Source organism: Asterias rubens, chromosome 14 (assembly GCF_902459465.1).
Source record: "Asterias rubens chromosome 14, eAstRub1.3, whole genome shotgun sequence".
Taxonomy (NCBI): domain Eukaryota; kingdom Metazoa; phylum Echinodermata; class Asteroidea; order Forcipulatida; family Asteriidae; genus Asterias; species Asterias rubens.
This window is the reverse complement of record NC_047075.1, coordinates 8,636,744-8,662,400: the sequence shown is the minus strand read 5'-3', so window position 1 is coordinate 8,662,400 and position 25,657 is coordinate 8,636,744. Positions and strand designations below refer to the sequence as shown.

General features: G+C 37.4%; 1 protein-coding gene across 2 annotated transcripts; it reads right to left on the bottom strand.

The window, feature by feature from the left end:
• Positions 1 to 4,655: 4,655 nt before the first annotated feature.
• LOC117299093 (neuropilin-1a-like) lies at positions 4,656 to 24,813 on the bottom strand. 2 transcript variants are annotated; one of them, XM_033782517.1, is made up of 10 exons: positions 24,553 to 24,813; positions 14,954 to 15,270; positions 14,472 to 14,610; positions 13,147 to 13,469; positions 10,525 to 10,666; positions 8,547 to 8,875; positions 7,914 to 8,052; positions 6,533 to 6,744; positions 5,814 to 5,949; positions 4,656 to 5,229 (listed from the first exon to the last, which is right to left on the bottom strand). In XM_033782517.1, exons 1-10 carry the CDS (start codon positions 24,644 to 24,646, stop codon positions 4,946 to 4,948), a joined length of 2,115 nt encoding a protein of 704 aa, XP_033638408.1. In that variant the 5' UTR covers positions 24,647 to 24,813; the 3' UTR covers positions 4,656 to 4,945. The 2 variants fall into 2 exon arrangements, with proteins under 2 accessions (XP_033638408.1, XP_033638409.1); XM_033782518.1 differs by lacking the exon at positions 24,553 to 24,813 and adding an exon at positions 15,386 to 15,736.
• Positions 24,814 to 25,657: the final 844 nt, after the last annotated feature.

The window sequence follows — 25,657 nt, the reverse complement described above, 5'->3', positions numbered from 1 at the left end:
CAAATACCGGTACTACTCATCATGCATACCTTACTGGCATGCATAGAAAATTGCACATGCAAACTTTCATGGCTTGCATAAAGCATAATAAATACATGAGAATATTATTTGCCTCGTCCTTGAGTACATTCCAACACTCCTTGCATAAATTTCACTTCTGGGTAAACTCTTTGAAAGTGCGCTAATCCACTGGGGAAACACCATGGGCAGATTTTAAGATACCCAAATAAATTAACAAAACTCTGCAAGTTGTGAATAACTGACCGTCAATCGGAGTGCCTGCGTTAACTATCACACCTTTGGTGTGTCAAACTCAAGAAATTTTCACACCGCAAAAGTGTGGAAAATAAAATGAATCTGTAACAGGTGTAAAACTTAATATGGTTAAATAGTGTGCCGCACTTCAATTAGAAAATGGAAATGCGGAGAGCACCACTTAAAGGCCCTGGACACTATTGGTAATTACTCCAAATAATTGCTAGCATAAAAACTCACTTAGTAACAAGCAATGGAGAGCTGTTGATAGTATACAAATATTGACTGCTTCGAGTGCTATGGTTAAAACTATGACTCCTGAGGTGATCCCCGGGAGCGTTCTATTTTCCCGAGGCGAAGGTAAGTAGGCGAATTATTAACGGGACACTAAGCAGACTTTATTCATGTGGACAAAACGATTTTTTTAAACAATAACTGAACGGTTTACCACCCGCAGTTCCCTTAATATTGTAACGTCGGTTGTTTTAAAGATTACTCTTGATCAATTATTCACCTGGGCAGCCCGTTCTGGCAACCTTGTGATCAAATTCACAAGAAAGAATATACAGTTTTTAACAAAATGCACGTTTGAACGTTTTCACTTGCCCTTTTGTTTAAATGATTCTAACGAACACTTGTCAGACAGTGGAACCGTTTACAAATAATTTAAAGAAACCAGCCCCTTTCAAATCTCACAACTTGCTTTTTCTGGTAATACCTAGGCTTTGACCCAAACCTTTGTTACTTCAGTGTATACATACTTCTGCACTTAGCCAAAACGCTCCCTCGTGACTACTTAGGGGACTAATTGCATTGTGTACGGTTTTATCACAATGCAAGTCCGGCGAAATATTAAAAAGGGGGAAGACAACCTTTAGTATTTAGCTTAGGCAGTGGCGTAACGGCGCCCCCCCCCCCCCTGCCCCCATACGAAATCAGAGAAAAGTATATTCTTAAAGGCCTAATATATAATGCTGCCGTAAAGGAAAACTTTTATTCATATCAGTAAGTGGACTATACCATGAAAAATGCATGGAAACGCGCGCGCGATCGTATTGGCGGTAAATGTTTGTTGTGGTTTTGCGGTTACAGAGAGTGCGGGAAGTGACAAAGTTCTGTTAAATACGTCGTGGTCTGAACACAGACCAATAGCTCCGTTAACACAACTTAGTCAGATCATGGGGGTAGAAATGTCTACCTCCATGGTCAGACGCACTACAGAGAAATTTACTACAGCAAAATAGCCAGCGAAAAAGGTTGCTCCTTTGAAGCAAGCGGTGCAATTGAGAGGAGGTATGCCTATTTTAAATATCCGTTTCATAACTAAAATGTGATTATTAAACACCAACAATTTCAATCCTGTATTTTTTTTTTTTTGATGGCTTACACTTGTTACAATAAGGCCAAGTACAAGTAAAGTAAAAAAAAAAGAAACATGTTTAGTGTCTGGGTTTCTCAAAAAAAGGAAGGAGGAGGGGCTTTTTATTTTTTATTTCAAGATGGCCGCCATGAATGTCAAATATGTTTTTTTCTGCTGCTGAAATACACAAAACATTAATGAAACAGTTTGGTCAAGGTATTCAGACAAGACATTCAGATTTTGTTCTGTTTTGCTGAGATCATTATAAATAACCCTTAAAAAAAAAAAAATAAAAAAAATAAAAAAAATTGTCCTATAAAAAGGAAGCGGGCGGGACGCTAAACTTTCCTATTTTGTTTATTTTTTTACTTGGCCTAATATGATTATGTTTTGGGTATTTACAATGTATACACCCACTGTAGTATTCTATACTGTGAGTCCATAAACATTGTATAGCGCCCTCTACTGTTCGTATTGTGTTCTATAATAAAAGACCTCGTGTGAGCGTCGTTGGTTCCAGGTAGCCATGTTTGTGTATGACTTATTTGTGTCTCCCAAATAGGGTCCTACTAAAAGCCGACAAATCACCGACAACGCCGACAACAAGTCCAGAGCGCCGACAACTCGCCGCCAACAAGTTTTAATTACCTCGAAAATTGCCAATATACCATAGATGTATTAGAACTATATGTGTTCTGTAATATAAACATAAATTTAATGGAAAAACTTCACGAAAAGTGTGAATTTTTAACCAGAAAAAAAAACTGAACGTTCACGGAAAACGGTCGGACGCCATCTTGGCTTAAAATCGTGTTCGGACCAGTCAATTATGATGCGGGTGAGTCAGACTTAGCAATAGAGGGCGGGCGTCATGCACTGTGCACACTGCAGTGAAGGTCTTCACATGAAGCCCGCCCTCTGTTGTTGACAAGTGCTAAATCTACCCGTATCATAATGGTCTTTTGTGGCATTTGTGCCTTTTACAATTGTCTATATTTTTTAACATAGTTATTGTAATGTTTGTAATTCAAAAACAAATCAACGTTTTGCTGTGACTTTTGATATTTTTTTTTTTAATAAACCAATAAACCAATAATAATAATAACAAACCAAGGTTGACAAGGTAAACTGCCCAAGGAACCTGCAGCCGATTTCACGAAACGCTAACATTAATCCTATCTCGAGTTTAGGACAAGTAACCCGTCCTAACTTCTCTGGATTCGGATCTTAACTCGTCTTAAGTCCTAAGATTAATCCGAAGGTAGGAAGAGTTTGTTGAAATCTACCGTCGCGACGGCTGGTAACATTGGCAACTCTTTAGTTTTTGACCACGGTTCCCAACGTTTTAAATTGGAGTAGTTTAAAGGTTTGGAAAACAGGACCAGGTGAAGTTTTTCTTCAACGGGAAAGTGTTTGGTTTACAATTAATTCTAAAGAGCAATGCTTCTTAAATATAACTGATACATTGCAAATGGTGACATCACAATATTACTTTCTAAAGTACTTTATTATACATGTAAACGGTTGTTAAGATCAATTTATAAAAGAAACCATTCTTAATTTTTTTCTTCAAATCAAATACAATGTTATTTGCTTTAAGTTGATCCTTAATGATAGATTCAAGTCTAGACAATCCCCCCATGCGTTTCCCTAAACTGTTGAGTAACTTGTTAACCAATTTAGTTTGAAGATTCCCTTCATTACGAAAGTACACTTTTGCTTAGGTTTGATAACTTCTTCTGAATTTTAAAAATGGTTTCAGCAGCTATCTACGAAATACAATGAGGTTTATACCACGGTTACAACAATGCTTAATAATTAAGTGAAAATTTTAATAACTTCAAAATTAAGGCAAGCCTGGTAAATTTTGTAAATTTTATTCATTCCAAAGTCATATGTATTCCTCTGGGAGCTTCATCTCAATCCGCCGTGTATTCCTAATCCCATCTTTGTTTTCATTCAATGTGCATGTCAAATCCAATTAAAGGCAGTAGACACTATTGGTAATTACTCAAAATAATTATTAGCATAAAACCTTTCTTGATTATGAGTAACAGGGAGATGTGATAGCATAAAACATTGTGAGAAACGGCTCCCTCTGAAGTGAAGTAGGTTACGAGAAAAAAGTAATTTTCCCCGAATTTGATTTCGAGACCTCAGACTTAGAATTTGAGGTCTCGAAATCCGCCGTATATTCCTAACCCCGTCTTAGTTTTCATTCAATGTGCATGTAAAATTCCATTATTAAGGCTGCGGTTGTTACACTCTACGTTCCCAGTAAAGCTTTACATCCAATATAAGAAGCACCAAGTCATAGAGCAACTGGTCCGCTCTCATTGGTCTGTGATCTTGCTACTATTTAAGTGAACGCGATTTTTTTCCCTTTAACAAAAGTGCACCCACAACTTGTACTCAGTGTTTCTCCTCAAGAAATTAGAAAAGAGATGGATCATTCTGACCCGCTGTTCGTTGTAGCGATGTTGTGTTAGGAATCAAGGCAGCTTAATCAGTAGGCTAGCTTGTTACACGAATGCTTCAATGAGAAACAGTTGCCATTGCGTTTGTACTGACTTATGCAAAATGTATTTTCGAACAGAACTGTGTGAGCTCTAAAAATACAATCCTAAAACAAGTTTTTGAAAAAAATTATAAGTATGCCCTTCTACTTTAATTTTTAAACAGTGTAGCATGTGTTTGACACCAGTCTGTTTTGATAATGTTGTTACATCCAACTGAATTCATTTTGGTAATATTTAAAGTTTTAACTGGACTGCTGGACACTATTGGTAATTACTCAAAATATTTACTAGCATAAATTACTTGGTAACGAGTAATGGGGAGAGGTGGGAAATGGCTCCCTCTTAAGTGACGTAGTTTTCGAGAAAGAAGTCATTTTCAAATAGTTTGATTTCGAGACCTTATAATTTGATTTTGAGGTCTCGAAATCAAGCATTTGAAAGCACACAACTTCGTGTGACAAGGTTTTTTTTTTCATAGTTATCTCGCAACACGACGACCAATCAAGCTCAAATTTTCACAGGTTTGTTATTTTATGAATATGTTGATATTATACCGAGCGAGATAAGTGCATGGTCTTTGACAATTACCAATAGTGTCCAGTGTCTTTAAAGGCTAAACATTTTTTTGTTAGTTGTTGGCTTAGCTTCTATTTTGTGATTGAACAGTCCATATACCACGGTATTGTTTACCTGTTTAAGTCTGAGCTAAATAGATAACCAATTTGGTGGATAATTGTACCAATATACGAGTCTGCGTTGGCTTATCATTTGATTGTCAGGGGACATAGCAACTTTCATTCTGAAACTTTGTTTAGCCACGAGGTGGAGATTGGTGGCGTATTTTGATTTCAGTCTTTGCAATACGAGACCCATTCCATTCACTAGCTCTAATGACTCGTTTGTATGGACCCATCGTATCACTAGGTTGGATATATTCAGCATTAAGGTTATTATCTACACCAGGTATACCAGAGCATCTATTAAACCACCATCCTCCTTCACTGTTCAGACTTGGGCAGTTTGTTTCGTCTTGGTTATTATCTGTGTGATGGTGAACGATGAAGGCTTGACCGTTGGCAGTCTCAAGAATATCATCTGGAAAACATAAGAAGGTACAAATAATCAACATTCAAAAATACCTCAGACAGTTTGGCTTTTCCTATCGGCGGAGAACATTTCACGTGGGGTGTTTAAACAGTTGATAAAAGCACAGCCAGAGCTGTTTGTAACCGATTGTTTTCGGATAGCATTTGTGCGGGTTAGCAAATGCTATCCAAAAACTATCTCAAAGAAATGCACCGCCCGGTCATGACCCTACCGGTTTGAAATGGCCGTTTAAGAACTCGTCACCACCCATTTATTCCCCTACTATTATTTGATGTTCTTTTATTTAAATACGTTTAAGTGGCTGGTAAGCTATAGTTTTTTGGGGGATAAAATTAAATAACTCCACGCGTGTTCTAGAATCTAAGTAGATTTAAAAATATGAATTAGTACGCGTCTTTGGCTCCACCACACATTGTGTCAAACTTGTAAACACTTTAAAGGTTTGTTTTACACAAGATTTTTGTATCGTTTGTTTTTATTTATACATTACGATAAAAGGCGAACCAAATAGTAAAACAAAATCGGCGGTTGGACTTGAAATTCTGTAATGTTACTAAAACCGAGAAACTTACTTCTGCATCCAATGAGTTCAATGCTCACAGCTGGATATCCGACGTCTGTTTGAGTTACACGGATGAATCGGGCTCGGATCGCCTGATCAAAAGTGTTCTTTACCGGTGCGAATTGATTCGTGTAACCATGGAATGTCTGTAGCACAGGAGATAGAACACCATGATTAAGGCAAATTTATGTATATTGAAACATTTGCCTTGAACACAATAGGTTTTAAATGCAAAGTAATACACAATTTGTTAACTTTGTAACTGTTCATGTAATTCTGCTGCTGGCAGCGAATTGAATAGAATTTTAATAAACCATTGAATGAACTGAATGAACAATGAAATGTTCATAATGTTGCAATGTTCCTTGTACGTACGAGTTACTGGGAGTACCGATTGTCTCTGTTTAAAACTAGTTGAGAAACAAAAGTATTCTTTACTGGTGCGGTTTTCTCCATGTAACCATGGAAAGTCTGCAGCACAGGAGATAGAACACCATGATCAAGGCCAGTTTTGGTTTTATTGAACCAAATTTGCCTTTTACAAACAATAGGTTTTATATACAAAGTAATACAACATGAAATGTTCTTAATGTTGCAATGTTCTTTGTACGTACGAGTTGATGGGATTAACGATTGTCTCTGTTTAAAACAAGTTGAGAAACAAGTCCACCAGAATAAAATAGTAAATTTGAAGAACCATTTTGTTTGTGCAAAGACGAAACCATTTACCTGAGGTTCTCCTTCAGGTGCTCCCTTGTGGTTTACGTTGACCCAGGTAACGTTGTCAAGGCTGTATTCTACTTGAAATGACGGTTCATTTTTCCCTTGAGCTATGACTCCCTCAACTAGAGTTACTAACACTAGGTCAATTTGAAGAATTGAAGATCCGTCCGGAATGGTATGGGCTTCATTAAGAAGGCGTTGTCTACATACCCAGCGTACTGTAAATAAAACATTTGATTGATTGAAAATTGGAATTGAATGCGTTCTGCTCCTGTTCTGTAAAGTGGCAGTAAATTCGGATTGTTTTATAAGAAGGCTTCTCTATAACACAAACGGCTCAAACTGAACTCTGTTTCGTGAGTTAAATAAACCAATGTGTGTTGTTGATCAATGAAGTTTAGAACTACTTACTTCATTAACAAACAACCTGTGAACATTCTAATTTTAAAGGTCACCTAGTTTTTAAGAAATCGCTGATCATCCAGAGCACGTGAAGCAAAAAAGTTCACCAAACATGAATTTTGCCTCTATTATTTAAGAACAATCTTGATTTTAGCGTTGTGAGTTGCTTAAAAAACAAGGAAAAACTTGATCAAATCTGATCACTTTAAAATTATCAGTTTATACTCTGTCAATTGAATGTACCATTTTGATGTTTAACATTATGTTGTGTTTGATTTGGTTATTTGGTTTTACATAACACCCAAGCAGATCCTTGTCATTGGATTGGAGGATTGTCCGTCAAGTGATAGCAAATAAAAGTACCAATGCACGCTGAGTCACTCACCGTGCTTTTTCGTTCCATCCGAAATGTACTATTGCACGCTGCAGTGTGCAATAGTATTTTTCGTATGGAACGAAAAAGCCGAGTAAAAACATCACTGCGTGCGCGTGTCTTTGGTAACGCAGCAGTGTTACTGCAAGGCATATTAGTAAAATTACTAGCGTTCGGCTTCTGCATGTCTCAAAATAGCTGTACAGAACACACATTGTGACTGTTGAATCCAACAGGTCGACCCAAAGAGAAACGGGTGTAATTTCACACGTAAAAATTGTAGGCCTACACTTTGTTTGTTTTGAAAGTTGTATCTTCCAATCAAAATGACAAAGATCTACTTGGATGAAACGAATAATGAATATTTTTCATTCGTGCAATAGTGCAAATATTTGCATTCGTTGAAAGCTGGAATATTCCATTCAACTCGGCTCCGCCTCGTTCAATAGAGCATTCTACCTTTCAACTCGTGAACATATTCGCACAATTGCACTCATAAACATTCATTATGTGTATAATATGATATTATTTCACGATCAGATCACTGTTCCATTCGGACAAAATATAACTTTGTTTAAGACAATGTGCATGAAACATCTCGATGGAACCTACCTTTACATCCCAATAGTTCAACACGTATCCATTGAGAGTCATCAGTCTGATTTAGTATGATGCGGATATAACGAGTAATGATTGGTGGATTGAACATGCTGGTAGCTACCGAGTCTGCTGCGGTGTTTCTTCGCATAATCTGTTCAGAAACAATAAAACAATTCATGTAAGTTAAACTTGTATATTAACTTAGCCATATTAGACTAGTCAACTTTACACCAACTAATATTCGATTGGCCTGTTGCAACAGAAGATTTGAATGGGGGACTTTCGGGACGCTTGGTGGCAGCAGACTTACCAGGTAAAATATCATTGTTCTCGGTAATGTGCGCACGCTCAGAACTATGTTGAGCATTAATACTTCACTTGTTACGTCTGCTGCCACCTAGCGTTTCAAAGTCTCACATTCGAGAACATAAGTCTGATTGAAAAAATCCTTCACAAAATGTTGGCCTGAAATGCAACCATAAAAGCAAGTGACATTGTGGTTTGACAATCAGCAAGTTGAACAAGATCAAGCAGTTTCGTGATAAAATCACTGTTTTATTGATAATCAAACCAGTATTTGAACATACAGTTTTGATTGTAAGACTCAGAAATAACCTTTTCAGAGTGAACATTACAGTTCCTTACCTGTGTTGAATTCTTTGTATGCCACGTGCTCTGGTCATCACTGTACTCTAGCTGGTACTCACTATCTACACTGGTTCCCTGATCAGGTCCCTGCAGCATCATCATTCCCTCCACTATCACTTTAAATCCTAGATCAATCTGTAGCCACGGGTTGATGTCAATAGGATCAGGGCACCAGCCGATAGTATTACTGTTTGCTGATTGAGTGAGTCGTGCATTGCTTGGTTGACAGTTACCATCTTCCCTCTGCTGTGCACTTGATGCTGTGATTCTGAAGTCTGGAATGCTGCCATCTCCCATTCCGAGATGATCCAAACAAAAGAAGCGTTCTATATCAGGCAATAATAAAGTCAATATAATAACATACTAATGGGTGTATTGAAGTTCATTCAGTGCAGATTTCGATTGCATAATGGTCACAACAATAACTGGCTTGAAAACGAACCCGAATCTGTTGCAGAACAAAACAAACAAGTCAATATTACACTACCACTAACATAAACTGCGCCAATAAAGTATCTAAACACTTACAAATGGTCAGATATATCAGAACCTGAAACAGTATGCCAAAAATTAATTATTCATTTCGAGTCACCGGTAATTTCTGCACATTTTGACACATCTTGTGTTGCGCTACGATGTTGTTTGGTGGATTTACAGGCACTTGAGTGGCTTAAGGTCGAATTTCAAAAGTTGCAAAAGCCTCTATTTAAGCTAAATCGTTGTATTGTGACGAGTAAGATCGGCGTTTCTTTTGCTCGCCTTTTATAAATGATGTTTTTTTGGTCGCGTTTTGGATAAATCGTTTGCGATGAACATACTCACCAATAATTGTCAGTAACCAAGCAAAGGGGTCAAAGATGGGAGGCATACAACAATGGTAAGACAGGGAAAGGTGTTTCAAGATAACAGGAAAGATGGCTCAAACGACCAAACAGGAAAGAGGACGGATCGTTGGTTTGATAGAAGCCGGTACGTCGATGCGAGGTAAAAACGTCACCAGCGACGGTCAGTAAATGGTGGAATCGCTACCAAGCTCAGGGAAATGTGGACGACCTGCCAAGGAGTGGCCGTCCGAGGGTGACTTCTGCAGCAGAAGAAAGTGAACAAGTCCATACAGCCTGACACCACTCTCGAGGGGTTTGCGACGCATCCTGATCAGGAAATGGCAGGGGATTGACCAGGGACAGATCAGAGGTCTCATTGAGAGTATGAGAAGACGACTCCTTGCCGTTCAGGACAATGATGGAGGACACACCAAGAATGGAGGACAGGATAACAGCAGTTTTAGAGTTAAAGATACGGCAATTAATTTCATGGTCATTTAAACGAAACGAGTTTGTGTCTTTTGTCTTGATTTTGTCTGAGTGTGATGCTTTTGTGAGTTCCCTTTTGGAATTGGGGTGAATAGGGGCTTTTGCAACTTTTGAAATTCGACCTTAAGCCACTCAAGTGTCCATAAATCCACCAAACAACATCGTAACGCAACACAAGATGTGTCAAAACGTGCAGAAATTAACGGTGAATAGAAACGAACAATTAAATTTTTGTATACTATTTCAGGTTCCGATAAATCTGACCATTTGTAAGTGTTTAGATACTTTTTTGGCACAGTTTAGTTGTAATTAAATTATTGCCACAAGATTGTGTGTTTGCCACTTTGCACTTGATTGTTCTTTGCTTAATCGGAATAAAACTATTATTTATAAATGAACATAGTTAGGCCCATATGCTACGTAAAACACCTTTAAATAAAACGCAACAGTATTAACAGCGATTGTCTATAGTAAAGTTTTCATTTTAACCAAATGAGATCAGGAAGACTGCAATAGGTGTCCGCTTAAAATATGAGACTTCGACAGTATTTTAATATTTCAACAAATGCCAAATAAACCAATAACGTATGGTTATTCTTGTTGTTGCTGTACAAATCAAAAGAATTGATAAATAAATACAATAGTTGTTTTTCTGACTTTACCATTACATCCAAGGAGTTCAATACGCAGCCCTGGACGTTCTCCTTGATACCCAGTTGGTGTGATGCGGATGTAGCGCACTCTGATTTCCTCATTGAACATGTTGGTTACTCTGAAAAAATGCTGTGTATTTCCAGTGAATCTCTGGGAAGGAAACATAAACGATGCTCAATGACAACAATAAATCAGAATACCCTAAAGTCGTTTGAAGCTCTTCGTCTATTATCAAGGTTGGGATTAATAAGCAAATCCGTTACTGCTTACTGTTGCAGTTTATTTGTGGTCAAAGATGCTGCCACCTGTATACCCTTTGAGAAAATTATGTTAATAAACAATAACTGCATAGGCAATTGCTTTTTATGGTGTTGATATTATTATGTAATTAACAGTTTTCCGTTTGTATGTATACATACATACATACATACATACATGGGTCATTCCATGTCAGACCAACGCACTTTTTTACCTCATGTCTTCCGATTGTGATAAAAATTGCTGCGATTGTAGGTCCTTATGAGCAATGAATGCACAGCAATTTTTAGCCCGATCGGACTTACCATGTGGTCAGGGCAGAAACCACTAAAATCTGAAATTTTTAGGGTAAAATACCACCTTTTTGGTAAAAATATGTCATAACCATGTCAATTCTCATCACATATACATGTATGCAAAGTTGGTATCAAAATTATGAGAATTGCATGCTCAAATCAGTTCTTTTGTCAAAAATAAATTTTCTGAAATGTAGGTCACTGTAATCTTTAATATGTTATCGTGACATTTGACCCAGTTTTTGAAATAATGTATCATTCCAAAAATCAATGAAATAAAAATCTCTTGATAGAGCATGTCTTCCTCTATCAGAATCCACTAAGAAACAGTTGGGCTTTTCAAAATTTACAGCTTTATGACTATTTTTGTACAAGTACCGTGATCTTTAATATGTTATAATGACCTTTGACCCAATTTGTGAAACAATGCATCATTCCAAAAATCAACAAAATAAAAATCACTTGATAGAACATGTTTTTCTCTACCACAATCAACCAAGAAACAACTGGACAAACTAGTCAATTTATTTTCTTTACATAATAAATCCACCAACAAACCTCACTCTTCTGTTTCTAAAGTTACCTAAAGTGTTCATGGTTTGCGATTTGTTTCTTGCTGAGGGCTGATGTGGTTTAACCAGAATCAGAATTTAAACTATCAGCAGTGACACACCCAGGATTTATTATTTTTTGGGGGTGGGCCATATTTTCCCAAAAAATTTCTTTCGAAGATTGTAAAACAAAAAATCAAAACAAATCAAACAAACAAATTGAATACCTTGGAGGGGCTGGGATCAATCCCCCAGACCCATCGTCCCCCCCCCCCCCTTTCGGGTGCACCACTGTGATTATTAGTGATCCCAGTTAGAGATTACATCAAGGTTGAGATGGAGAAGCTGTCTGCCTTTCTTCAGTAGATCACAAATTTATGCAGTCTTACTTTAACCCCCTGTGATGAATCTTGAACAACAAATTAATGCATAGTAACTTTCTGAGAAATCCTCAAGAACAATTTGTTCACCATGCTGCAACTCCGACTTCAGTGCCCATTTTAATAGAGCTGCTCAGCAGCAGATTTTGTGCTAACTGTGCGATTTCCATTTAACCGTATAGCACACGAAAAGGCATGCTAACCTTCCGATGAAGTCAGAGTTGCAGCATGGTGACATTTTTTGTTTACCATCTTGGAAAGAATTTTGTTTCAGAAAAATGCCATCCCCCCCACCCCCCTCCACCCACAACCCAAATTAAATCCCGGGTGCGTCACTGCTGGTATTTTAAAGTATGATTCTGGTTAGACCACATCAGCCCTCAACATGAAAAAATCCCAAACTAATAACAATTTTAGTAACTTTGGAAAGTTTTTTATTTTTATTTATTTTTAAAGTAAAGTACATGTATAAATTGACTAATTTGTAATCTACCAACTGTACAAAAATAGTCTTAAAGTTGCAAATTTTGAAAAGCCCAGTTGTTTCTTAGTGGATTCTGATAGAGAATGACATGCTCTATCAGGTGATTTTCATTTCATTGACTTTTGGAAAGATGCATTATTTCAAAAATTGGATCAAAGGTCACGATAACATATTAAAGATTACAGTGACCTACATTTCAGAAAATTTATTTTTGATGAAAGAATTGATTTGAGCATGCAATTCTCATCAATTTGATACAAAATTTGCATATATGTGATAAAAATTGACATGGTTATGACATATTTTTACCAAAAAGGTGGTATTTTACCCTAAAAATGTCAGATTTTAGTGGTTTCTTCCCTGACCACATGGAAAGTCCGATCGGGCTGAAAATTGGTGTGCATTCATTTCTCATTAGGACCTACAAGCACAGCAATTTTTATCAAAATCGGAATACATGAGGTAAAAAAGTGCGTTGGTCTGACATGGAATGACCCACATACATACAACTAAATATTTATAAAACGCCTTTACATCAAGATCAAAGCGTGTTGTAAAGAGCCAGACCAATTGAAGTATAAATACAACAGATTACATTATTATGATACAAGTGAATTTTGGGAGGTTTTTTTAAGAAATATTTGTATGTATGACGTCATACCTGTGCACTGTCCTTATCAGTCCCTCCTATGAAGCGCATGTCTTGCTCATTGTCACCGTAAGATACGATGAACTCTGTGACCCAGTATGCTTTGTCTCTGTTACCCTGTGTAACAACACCTTGAATCAATACCGGGTGCTTCATATCCACTTGGAACCATGCATTGTCTTTGTCATCCAATGTGGGACACCAGCCACCAGACCCATCTAGCCGTCCGTAAGTGTTCCTGCTGCATTCCTGGTCATCAGTAGACGATGTCGTTATGCTTCCATCAGGGATGGTACCATCTCCCATTCCAAGCTTCTGCTGACAAACTTCATGAGCTGAGAAAAAATAAATTTATAGTGTCTCCATCAGGCCAACCTTAATAGTGAAACATTAAATTTATTGCGAATTTTTGGAGCTGGTCTTGTTAACCACAGAATAGTTTGATTTTAATTAATTTTTATTGAGACATTGGTTAATGTTAGAAACGCGTATATTTTGCCTACAGTACATTCTCAAACTAGTATGTCGGCTCAGGTGTAGTCTAATTGTTTACACTTTGAAGGGGAGTGAGGTAGAGTGCAAAAATGCAATCTGACTTTGAGAAGTTTGGTTTCTTGATTTGTATGTTATGTAATGTGCTTTATTGATGCTGTGCTCGACTAACAATTGAGTACAGTTTGGAATGTCTCAATTGGATGACATTGTGCACTTAGAGAACGTGGTGAGTGATCAACAGCATACATCATTAAATTACATCACTTACCTCTGCAGCCAATGAGCTCAATACGTAAGTAAGAGTTTGTATTCAAGGCTGTTGGTATGATGCGGATGCACCAAGTTTGTTATGTGCAGTAGTACTAATACAATATTTAACATAAAACAGATTTCCCTTTTAAATATCAAAAATGTGTGTCTGGTGATTAAATGATTCACATGACTGCTTTGTGGTCAAACGGTTCACAATAACCTTTCGTTAACAAATATACAGCAATCTGTTTAATTTGTCTTGAAGGCGCGAATATGGACATTTATCTTAAATTAAAAGTTTTGTTTTTTGCAAATCCAAGTTTATGTAGATGTTACTTGCAAATCTTTATAATCATGATTATCAACAATCCAGATTAACTTATTACTTCTTTATAGAATTGGATATTCATAAAAACCCCAGACAGTTTCGTCACTCCTATTGGTGTCCATTTTGATAACATCCACTGGTTGGCAATATTTTGTTTACTTTTAACTTTAAGATTAGAAGAAGAGGCTAGCATATTAATTCAGGTTAAGATTTAGGCAATAAGCCTGACATTTGAAAACGTGGTGATTGACTGAAACAATACCTCTGCATCCAATGAGTTCAATACGTAGGGCTGGGCGGTAGCTCCAGGCTGTAGGTCTGATGCGGATGTACCGTGCTTGAATAGGCTGCTGGAATATATTGGTAACTGGGGTGTTCCCATCAGTGTTGCCAATGAATGTCTGTAAAAAATAAATACAAACCAGAGGTGGAGATACAAATCAATACAAATGATAATTTACACTTTGGTTATAAATAGTGGCTGTACTGCATTATTGGAGTGTCTATGTTTTAATGAATATTAATTGGTAACTGGAGCGTAGTTATCACTTATTTCCAATAAGTTATTGGAGTTACCAGAGAATGTCTGTCAAAGGAATCAAAGGTGGTCATGATGATACATATATGAAGTAATAACAATTGATACATAAATCCTGAATATAGGCTGTACTGCTTTATTGAAGTGTATTTAGTTTATAAGGAATACATGTTAGGTTGGAGAGTGTCTTTGCTGAGTACTCTTACCTGTGGAGTAGAGTCCCCATTAACATACAGCCATGCAGCGCCATCAATGCTGTATTGTACCTGGTAGTGTGTCACCCAGTCATCATAGTCTGGATGGCCCTGTGTGACGACGCCCTCAATATGCATGGGGTCTAAACCCATATATACTTGAAGCCATGAACCAACGTACTGTCCACTAGCTGGGTACCAACCACGGTCCAGGTTCAGTCGTGCATTACTCGGCTGATAATATGAACTGTACTGACTAGATGCTGTGATCCTATCATCAGGAATACTCCCGTCTTCCATTCCTAGCTTATGTCCACACTGTATATCAACTGGAACCAAACACATCGCATTAAAAGGCAGTCTACTGAAGCGTGTACAATAGGTGGAAGTGTTAGTAACTTGGCAGCACTTTTTCTAATCGAACATATACGTATATTAACCAACCTGTGAAAGTTCGAGATCAATCGGCCATCTGGTTCAGGAGAAAAAAAGTGAAAAACCGACGATATAATTCTATTCTTCGCGCATGTCGTGTGAATTTCAAATGCTTGCACAATTCCTAGGACAGATTTTTGAATGTCACCCTCACGCGTTTGAAACAAGAAATAGACGGCTATTTTATGAAAGAAAGCGATTTTATTGTGAACGGTCGTTGGTACAGTGACTCCTACATACTCGGGCTTCGGGGAGAGAGTGCCCGTCTGCAGTTGGTTAGAAAGGTCACCGAAGGGCCAATCTTTGATACAAAGCGATCTACTATGCTTTAGCGCGTAGGATCTGGAGACGGTGGGGGTGTGTGTGTGTGTGTATCGTCGGCCTGCATGCTGCATGCGGTACAAATAGTGCTAACTTGCTAGCTATACCAGCGCACAATGACAGTGAAGATAAATTCTAATGGACGGTTTTAGGACTATTTTTAACTTTCTTTTTCATGGAGATAGAATGATATTATCAACGCACACCATGACCATGTTGATCGTCAAACTACAGGGGTCCTGTACCGAGATAAATGTGGAACTTGCATATAATGTCCATATAAACAGATATTTATGTCCCTTTCCCGACATTGTCACAGGCGGCAATTTACAGGCAACCAGCTCACATCTGCAATTTTCCATAAGGAAACTCATTCACATTCCTGTTTTAATTCACAAAGGACATTATTTCAAGTATTACATTTTCCAAACAAAAACAAATAATCGACAATTTATTACCAAAGTCTCCTCTCTCGGCCGTCCTCCCAGACGACACTCCTCCATTTCAATCTTGTTTCTCAAAATTTCTAAATTTATATACTTTATTTTGTAATTTTAATTTGCCTCTGTGGGGTCTAAATATATCAGTAAAAATTGTTAAAATGTACGTCTACTCTTTTTGCCACGCACCCTCAATTATCTGACAATTTATGTTGCACCCTGGACCATGGTCACACTTTGTACGTGCGTTTACTTTTGTGAAATAAACCAAAGTCCCAGCAGAGTGGTGGCCCGTTGATGTCTTCCTCTATGGTTGAACCGTGGCATGCAACACACGCACCCGGCAGGCGAGTGTGTGTGAGCCTGCTGCCGGGTGTACTCCGACTCGAGCATGCTTCAATAAACAAAACTGAGAAGTGCTCGGGGAATATATTTATCGAATGGGGCTAAGATGCGAGGAGATACAAGAAGTAAAACAATGACCCAGTCGAGCAGTAGGTTTCGTCAACAACCAAAATAAACTTTATTTATTAAAAATCTATAGAAAGTTAAACCAGTCAGTGAAATCCAGAATAAAAATGGAAGGGTTAGTAACTACACCTTATTTGAAACCCCAGAGAACTAGTGAACCATGGAGGAATACATTCTGAACACAGCTATAAGAAGAAGAGAAAAAAAACAGAGTGCCAATAAGTTTCAGATTAAAGTAAAAAAAACGACACCATGTAGCACTGTATTGAACACGCGTAATGTAGGAAAAATTGTGAAAAGAATTACATAGTTGGAGGGGTGACTGGGATCGTGGAGGAACAAGCTAAGATTGATTGTTCCTTACGGTGCCACTCTGATCATGTCACCAAGATTAAGAACGTTTTATAAGTCAAAGACTTCTGTAAGAAAATAACAAACCGTCTGCACGTCTGGGTGATAAAAAAAGAGGAAATGTAAACATTGAAGGGCAATTAACTTGAACCATCTTCAGCAGCAGTATACACGTATTTTCTCTCTAACACATTTTCTCTCTTGCCCGGTATGTAAGGTAGGATGCGCGGTTCGGGCCCGCCAACAAAATAATACAAGCTTACAACATATCATAATGAATGTAATGAACCTTGAGTTAGAACAGCAACTTTTTTTAAAATCTAATATAAGCGCCGCGCTGCGAGACTCCGTCTGTAATTTCGTTGATTTGTTGACACATTACACACCTAACAATGAGCTCATCATCAGAATCATCAGAAGAGATGTGGACTTCCGGCATTCAGGTAGTTAACAAATTCCGTTTTCTAAAGCATAAATACCTATCTATTTATAACATTTTCTGCAGATGAATTTGGAGGGTTTGGCACTATCGGGATGAAACAAAAACAACATAGGCCTATTTTTGTATGGATTCACACGTTCGCATGGTTGTGCGTATACGACAGCTGGTCTTCTCTTTTTTGGGAGGTTTGAGTAAATAAAAACACTAAGAGTGTTTACCCCACCAAAAAAAGTGTTTACTCTCTCTGCATACGTATATACCATAAAGTTCCCTACGAACTGTATATTTCATTTGTATATGTACATTTTCTTGCAACTGTTTTTGGTATGTGCTATTTCAATAACAAAATTTGCTGTTCATCCCCTGCTATTATTATAATTACGATTATTTTTTATTTAACTTTTGTTTCTTATTTAATTAATTGTGGTTTATTTATACATTTTTTTAATTTATGTATTATTTCAGACAAACCAAGGAAAGGCCGGCGAGGCAGAAGACTTTCGGGCAGGGCTAGGGCAAGTGGGCGTGGCAGAGAAAGAGGAGGGCGGGGAAGGGCTGGGACTGAAGGCACTGGAAGGGCAGCTAGAGGAGGCAGGGGGGTTAGAAGAAGAGGGGTCAGAGGCAGGGGAGCTGCAATCCAGCCTCCAGACCAAGCAGTTGTGGCTCTCCGTGAGCAAAGAAAACAACGGTTAATGGTAACTATTCAAGAAAAGATAAATACAAGAACTGTTTAAACTGTATGGGCACAGTTTATTTGGCACAAATACATTGCTCCTGATGACATCTAATTTATAAATAATATAAAGTGGGTATGGAAATTAAATGCAAAACCAACATGACAGATAACGTTGACAGTTCCCTGGTCAAATCTAATGAATGTGCTGATTTCCAATGCATATTACATCAAAATTTACGTTCTTTCATTCATGTGAACAAGTCACCTATTTTTGTTTTCATTCCTGGTGAATGTCAATTGTAAAGATCATGTATTTACAACAAGGGAATAATTATTTTTTACGAAGTCTTGTGGATATAAACCAACTTATTTTTTCCAAACATTGTTTTTTTACAATCATAAAGCATAAGGTCACTGTCATGGAGCAAATAATTACCAGTTATCTGCTTGTAAAAAAAGTAATTTAAAATATTATTTTATTCAGGAAGACATTGCAAACATGTCAAATGAGGCAGTGAGGCAGTTGCTTCTGCAAACAGTGGAAAGAAGTCCAGGGCTGATATTCGACATCCTAAATATTCCTGCGGACAGACAGCCACAGCCTGCTCAAGCTTTGGACTGGTGTGTTTGTGGCAACTGCAGACAGATGCCAACAGACCAACAATGCATCTGCTGCAGGAACACACCTGAAAACTGCCTTTCTGTTCATCCGGTATGTAAATTTTGAACAACCTTTGAAAATGGTACTTAGAATAAACAATAAACAATAATAAACAAATAAAATAAAACTAAATTTACAAAACTAAAAAGTTGTGTTTCCTCCCATCTACATTTAGCATTGTCAAGAACAGCTTAACAAGTCATCAACAAACCTAGAAAAGAATATCTGTTCATGTGACATGTCAACACCAGGGGGGGGGGGAGGGGGGGGCAGGTGTTCTGAGTACCCCCCCCCCCTCCCCAGAACCCTTGATCCATTTTGCCAACACACCTAGATGAGGTTGAATTGCTAATTACATCATTCCCCAATTCCCCCTCCCCCGAAAAAATTATCAAGGTAAAAACACACACGTTTATTCCATACAGAAAAGCGTATAGGAAGTAGGAACCCCTCCCCAACACCCAACTAACTGTGTATTTATTTTTTTCATGGAGAATGGTTTAGCGACCCACCCCCACCCCAAAGGATGTTTTAGTTACACACTATTGTTTCATGCAAAATATTTCCTTTTTTTTAATTGCAGACATTAAACAATATTATGGACCCTATGGCAGTCGCTCTTCAACGTGCGTTATGGAGAGAGCTCCTTAATGTCGACATTGGCGATGAAAATCCTGGAGAACACAACCGCCAATGTCGACACACTGCTTACAGGTGTTATACTTTATGGCAGCATGGTTGACTTGGCACTGGAGATCCATTCAACCAGTACATTGGATTCAGACGGGACAGATTAGCTTAATCCAGTGTTTTGGTTGGATCTGGGTCATTCCAAGTCGATTCAACATGCCATAATATATAGCACCTGCAAGCGGTATGACCTGACTGTCACGGTTTGAAACTAAGTTTGGTGTGTAGCCTACACACCAAACTTAGTTTCAAATTGTAGGTTTTGTAACTTTCTTCATAACAGTAAACCTCATCTGAGATGGCCTTCATTTCAAGACACTGGAAACTATTGGTAATTGTCAAAGAGCAGTCTTCTCACTTGGTGTATCTCAACATGTGTACAAAATAACAACCTGCGAAATTTTGAAATCAATTGGTCGTCGAATTTGCGAGATAATAACGGAAGAAAAAATACCCTTGTATTGTCCCACTAAGTTGTGGCTTTCAGATGCTTGATTTCCGGACCTCAACATTTAGTTCTGAGGTCTTGAAATAAAATTCAAATGTTTAGTGGAAAATTACTGTTTTCTCAAAAACTATGTTACTTCAGAAGGAGCTGCTTCTAATGTTTTATGTTATCAACAGCTCTCCATTGCTCCTTACCAAATAAGCTTTTATTCTAACAAGTAATTGAGTAATTACCAATAGTGCCTAGTCTAGTAGCTTTAGTAACTGTTTTTAATAAAAGTTTAATAACTTGATCACTGCAAAAAGTTATGAAAACATTCAACATTTGGACCTCGCCTCGGAAAATTTTTTTTTTTGTTTTTTTACAATATTTATTGTAATGTTAGCTTTAGATGTAAGCAACTTTCAAATTTGGAATAAGCATTTTTGCAGTTTTTGTGTGATGTACTATGTGCCTGATGGTTAATTATGAACACATCTGTGATTGCATAACATACACTGTATGCATCATGTACATCCATGGTTTTAATGGCACACTGTCTTACGGTGCCCTCAAATGCAACTCCCTGCGTTTTCAAACCAACCATGCTGTACAAAAAACAAATAATATGTGCACTATTGCAATATGGCTTGGACTCGAATGCGGGCATAAATATTGCACTCATATGGGCAACACAAACAGTGTGGCTGGTTATACTTACAGTCTACATGCAAATTTTTATTTCTAAAAAAAAAAGCATTGTTATTTTGGTCCCTAGCTTATTGATGCCCAAACTTTTGTTTTACCAAAGTATCAGGAAAAAAATGGTTTGAATTACATAACATGTTCTTTTGGCGTTGTTTTCTGTTGAATCAAACTTATCCAACCACTGGACGTCAAGTTACATTTCAATCTGTGAAGGTCAGATCCAAAAAAAAATTAACTTACTGGGAAGGTACACTATTGGTAATTGTCAAAGACCAGTGTTCTCACTTTGTGTATCCCACCATAAGTATAAAATAACTATTCTGTGAAAATTTGAGATCAATTGGTCATCGGAGTTGGGAGAAAATGATGAAAGATAAAAACACCCTCGTTTGACGAGTTTGTGTATTTTCAGGTAGGAATAAAACACTTCTAGCTAGAATTATTTTATTATTTTAGTGAGAAGTATACCTCTTTTTCAAAAACTACGTTACTTCAGGGGAGCCATTTCCAACAATGTTTTATACTATCAACAGCTCTCCAAAGCTATAGTTACCAAGTCAGTTTTTAAGCTAATATTTGTAATTACCAAACATGTACATGTACCTTCCCTTTAAAGGGAATGACCCTGTTATTAAAACTGTATATTACGTATTTTAACTACCTGATAATTCTTCCCTTATACACAAAAAAGTATACTTGGAAACAGAGGCAGTAAGTTTCTTTCAGTCCCTGCTACAAACAATATTATATATATTTTTTTGATTACCACATTTCAATATTTATCTTGGACTTTCAGTGGAGTAGTGTTTGGTCAGTTCTTGAGTGATGAAGCTTAATAAATAAATGAGTGTGCTTTTTGTACATCAATTGATTATTACACTGTCTATATTATTTCTTGAAAACGCTATCAGATTTTTAAGTTCAAATTTGACAATGCATTCACCTTTTGGGAAAAAATATGATTTTTTTTTCTTTATTTTCCCCAAGATAGATTGAGTCTGCTTACATAATGAGAAGAAACTTGAAATAAATGTTTCCAGACTCCTTGTGTACATATTTCAGAACTTTTGGTTCCAGACTCCTTGTGTACATATTTCAGAACTTTTGGTTCCAGACTCCTTGTCGTACGTGTATTTCAAAACGTTTGGTTCAAGACTACTTGTACATATTTCAGTACTTAACTTTATATGCATGCAGTACACATATTTAAAGACTGCCATCATTCAAAAGCGTGACATGTGTCGTTGTTTCAAGATGTCCTCGACCTTTGGTGGAGTCTTGGTTGCGAGGCGAGCGGCACCCTCCTGGGGTCATCGTCCCGTCTCTCAGGGGGAACACTCAGTCGGCCTGTATCCTCCAGTCTCATCCGTAGTATTTTCTGCATCAAAGCGGGGATATAGGTGTACTGCTTGGGTACTTTGTTCTTGATGGCGACATAGTCTTTGGAGTTCTTGGACCACCTTGCAAGATACCTTGGGTTGTAAACAATAACAGTTTCAGTTTTAAGTTTCAGCTGTTATTGTTTTTCACATATTAAAAATTATTTTACTATATGGTCAACCTATATACACCCAACTACGGTCACCGGATGGTTGGAAATAGACAAATCTCATGTACAGTACAAGCCTGGAGCACAAGAAAAAAAAATTGTTTGTTGGCATTACAATCTGAAATATAACTCCTGAAAGAAGCCAGGATAATGGATGGCCTATCCATAAAACACACAGGCCTATAACCCTTTTCAGATGGCTGACAGATGACCCTTTCATTAATTTAACTTTCATTAATTGTGCAACCCTTTAAGTACTACTGTTGCCTAGCAACAACCATGTGCAATGGACTTTCAGCTACTCAGCAAAAACACAGCAGACGACCAACTGTGACCCACTGTGACGACCAATGACACTGAACACTCTGAGAGGTGATTGTTTCAAATGGAGAGCTATCCATTGCCTGTTAGTTTATTGTTTCAAAGTGAAAATTGAAGAGTCTGATTGGTTTTCCATTGATGTTTGCTTTTCACCATTTTTAATGAAAGAAAAAAAAACACCCTTGTCGCAGCATGGTCACGCGAAGCTTTCAAATGGTTGATTTCGAGACCTCAAATTCTAAACCTGAGGTCTGGAAAACTACTTCTTTCTCAAAAACTACAGAACTTCAGAGTGAGCTGTTTCTCACAATGTTTTATACTATCAACCTCTCCCCAAAACTTGTAATCAAGAAAGGTTTTAAAACTTTTATGATAATAATTATTTTGAGTAATTACCAATAGTGTCTACTGCGGCTGCCTTAGTTTAATAATTATAAGATAAGAAAAAAAAAGTCAGTGTAATTTGAGCTTATTTAGGACGGATAAATTGTTGGCCAGGTGGTAAAATTTGACCAAAATACCCTGAAGTTCAGGGCCTAATAAACAACTGGACCATGACGTGGGCATGGTGGTGGGCGTGTGAATCTGCATGTGTGTGTGTGAGTGGGGTCGTCTCAATTTGCCGTTCAAACCAGCATAGCTCACCAGGGGCGAGCGCCGTGTTTTTGCGGTTGATGAGAGCATGAAGTAAACTTTTTTTTGTCAGGCAACAGATAACATCTAAAGAAGATGACTAAAAAGTTATGTATCGTAGGAGGTCCTGTTTTCGAGGTGTCCCTAAAATCGTGGCAAATCTTTTACCTCTCTGTGCGCGATGTAAACAGTCCCTAGATAAAAAAATGACTGTGGTTTTATTTGCCAAGCAAAGAGTCTCCTCTCCTTTGACCAAAACATAGAAACACGTAAGGCTCCACTGGATATTTGCACTTGTAAATGCAAAAAGTTTGGTATTTTAGGCATTTCTACAAGGTACAAAAATATGTCATAATTTTGAGGCCATATACAAATATTTGCCCACCGAAAAAGTGTCATCAAACACTATTTCAATTCACAAATCATGATGATCAAACCATGTGACTGAATATTTTGCTGTGCATTCTGGAAAAAAAATAGAGGCTTAAAGAAGCCATGTGCCTTATATCATTTTCTAATATATTTTTTTTTTTAACCCTCCGATCAATAATATTATTAATATTAAAATTTAAACGATCAGCTTATAGATTCAATTATCACTGTTTATTTATACGCTTTATTATAAATTTTAAGAGAAAAAAAAAGGGGGAAAAAATAAATAAAAATCAGATTTGAAAGCCAATGATTATTCACACTTTTTTTAAAATTATTTATTTTTGTTATTTTTTGCAAATTACCATGGTAATTTTAAAATTTCATTAAAAAATATTTTGAATAAAACGAAGACAACTGCTGGCTATAGAGTAATACACAGAGTCTCAAAGAACACTTGTAGTCACTGTAGATGTTTCTTCCATGTATGGCTTCACCGGGAAACTATGCTTTCTTGTTTGCCGTGAAAACAGGAAAAACTCAAAACAAATGGGGCCAGTTGAAGTCATCGAAGATCGGTGTGTAGTGTGAACATTTCAATGTCCATCAAGCTTGAACCCTGAACACTTCTTTGATTTGTCAACCGTGCAGCACAGGGGTCACCAACTTAAACTGTACAAATCAAGATCCAACCTCAACCTCAGGAAGTTCTGGTTTACCCAGAGAGTGGTCAACTACTGGAACATTCTCCCTCGAAAAGCAATTGAAGCTTCAAGTGTGAACATTTTCAAGGGACATGTGGATAAATTCCTAAAGAACGTCGGGGGGGGGGATTCTACATAAGCTTATCTAAGCTGTCTGCCCCAGTAACCAGAACCACCGTCTCCTCCCCAGTTGTGTGATGGCGTCGGTGGACTCAAGTAAGTTCAAGTAAGTTCAATATATTATGTTTGCATACTTCATATTAACAAAAGAAGGTAATTAGGGCATCGGTTCATATAAGGCATCATTATTTTTTTTCCAATTCTAAGAAAAAGGCATAATAGCGTGAAAACTGGTAAGGGGAGGATATAATGAACAAGTATTTTGGTATTTCAATTACAGTAACACTCACCTGCTATCGTGCAAGTCAAGCAAAGTGTTTGCAAGATCCGCATTTGACTTGCGGAGCTGCAATGCTTTGGTTTTCCATCTGATGAGCTGTTCATAATGGAAACTGGAAGCTTGATGTTCCCACTAATGAGCGCCTTTCTTGCCTTGTACTATTGGTTTGCAGATACATGCGATCGTTTCCTTGCGCTGTCAGTTAGCTTTTTCTTCCGTTTACCTTCTTCCATATTGCATCAAAGGACTTGCCAAAATATTTATGAAGAAGTGCGCTACATACGATAGGACGAGTCGAATGGCAGCTCGCACCGCGTAGTCGATCTCTCGGTGTCTTCGTTCGTCGCGTGTATTTTCCACCGGACGTCCGTACACACGATTACGTACGTACGAGTCACTGTCAATGTCATCCCATGGGCCCAATTGCATATGATCGATCGTACCAATTAAGAATTATGAATAACTTTTTTTGGTCGTGTGAGGGCAGCGTCGTATTTTATTTTAAAAAAACAGCGGTTTTATCAAGCGTGATAATTAGCGAACGTTGGCCATCGTTTTACTAATTTCTCGAAAATTATAGCATTTCAATACGAAATATTTCATGAGAAGTTTTCTACCATGACCATCTTTATACCATGTAATTTACATGTAAAACTGTTTCAAGTTTTTTTGTAAAAATTTTAATCATAGACGCTGCAGTAACGATTGTGTAGACTGCCTTTATTAAAGCCTTCAATCATTTTTTTTTTTTCGTTTACATATATTTGTATTTACTTTTTGATCGGTAGGATTAATATTTGCCTGTTGGGGGTTATTTTGCATTTTTAACGTTCTTAACCCATTCTGCATTTTTACTTTGTAGCATCTCTATTGTTGAATGTTTCTGATTTTTATTGTAAATAATTATAGATTGTTAATATTTTGGCCAAGGGCATTGGCATTGAAGGCCCTAATTCGGCCAACAGTTTTGTTTTGTAAAGCTTTCAATTCCTGGCATGTTTCCATGGCTTTTGTTTTGTTATTGTTTGTATTTTGTATGTGTTTTATGCCAAATAAATTATAATAATAATAACAAACTGCTTTAAATATAAAAAAAGATTGTAAATTTCATTTCA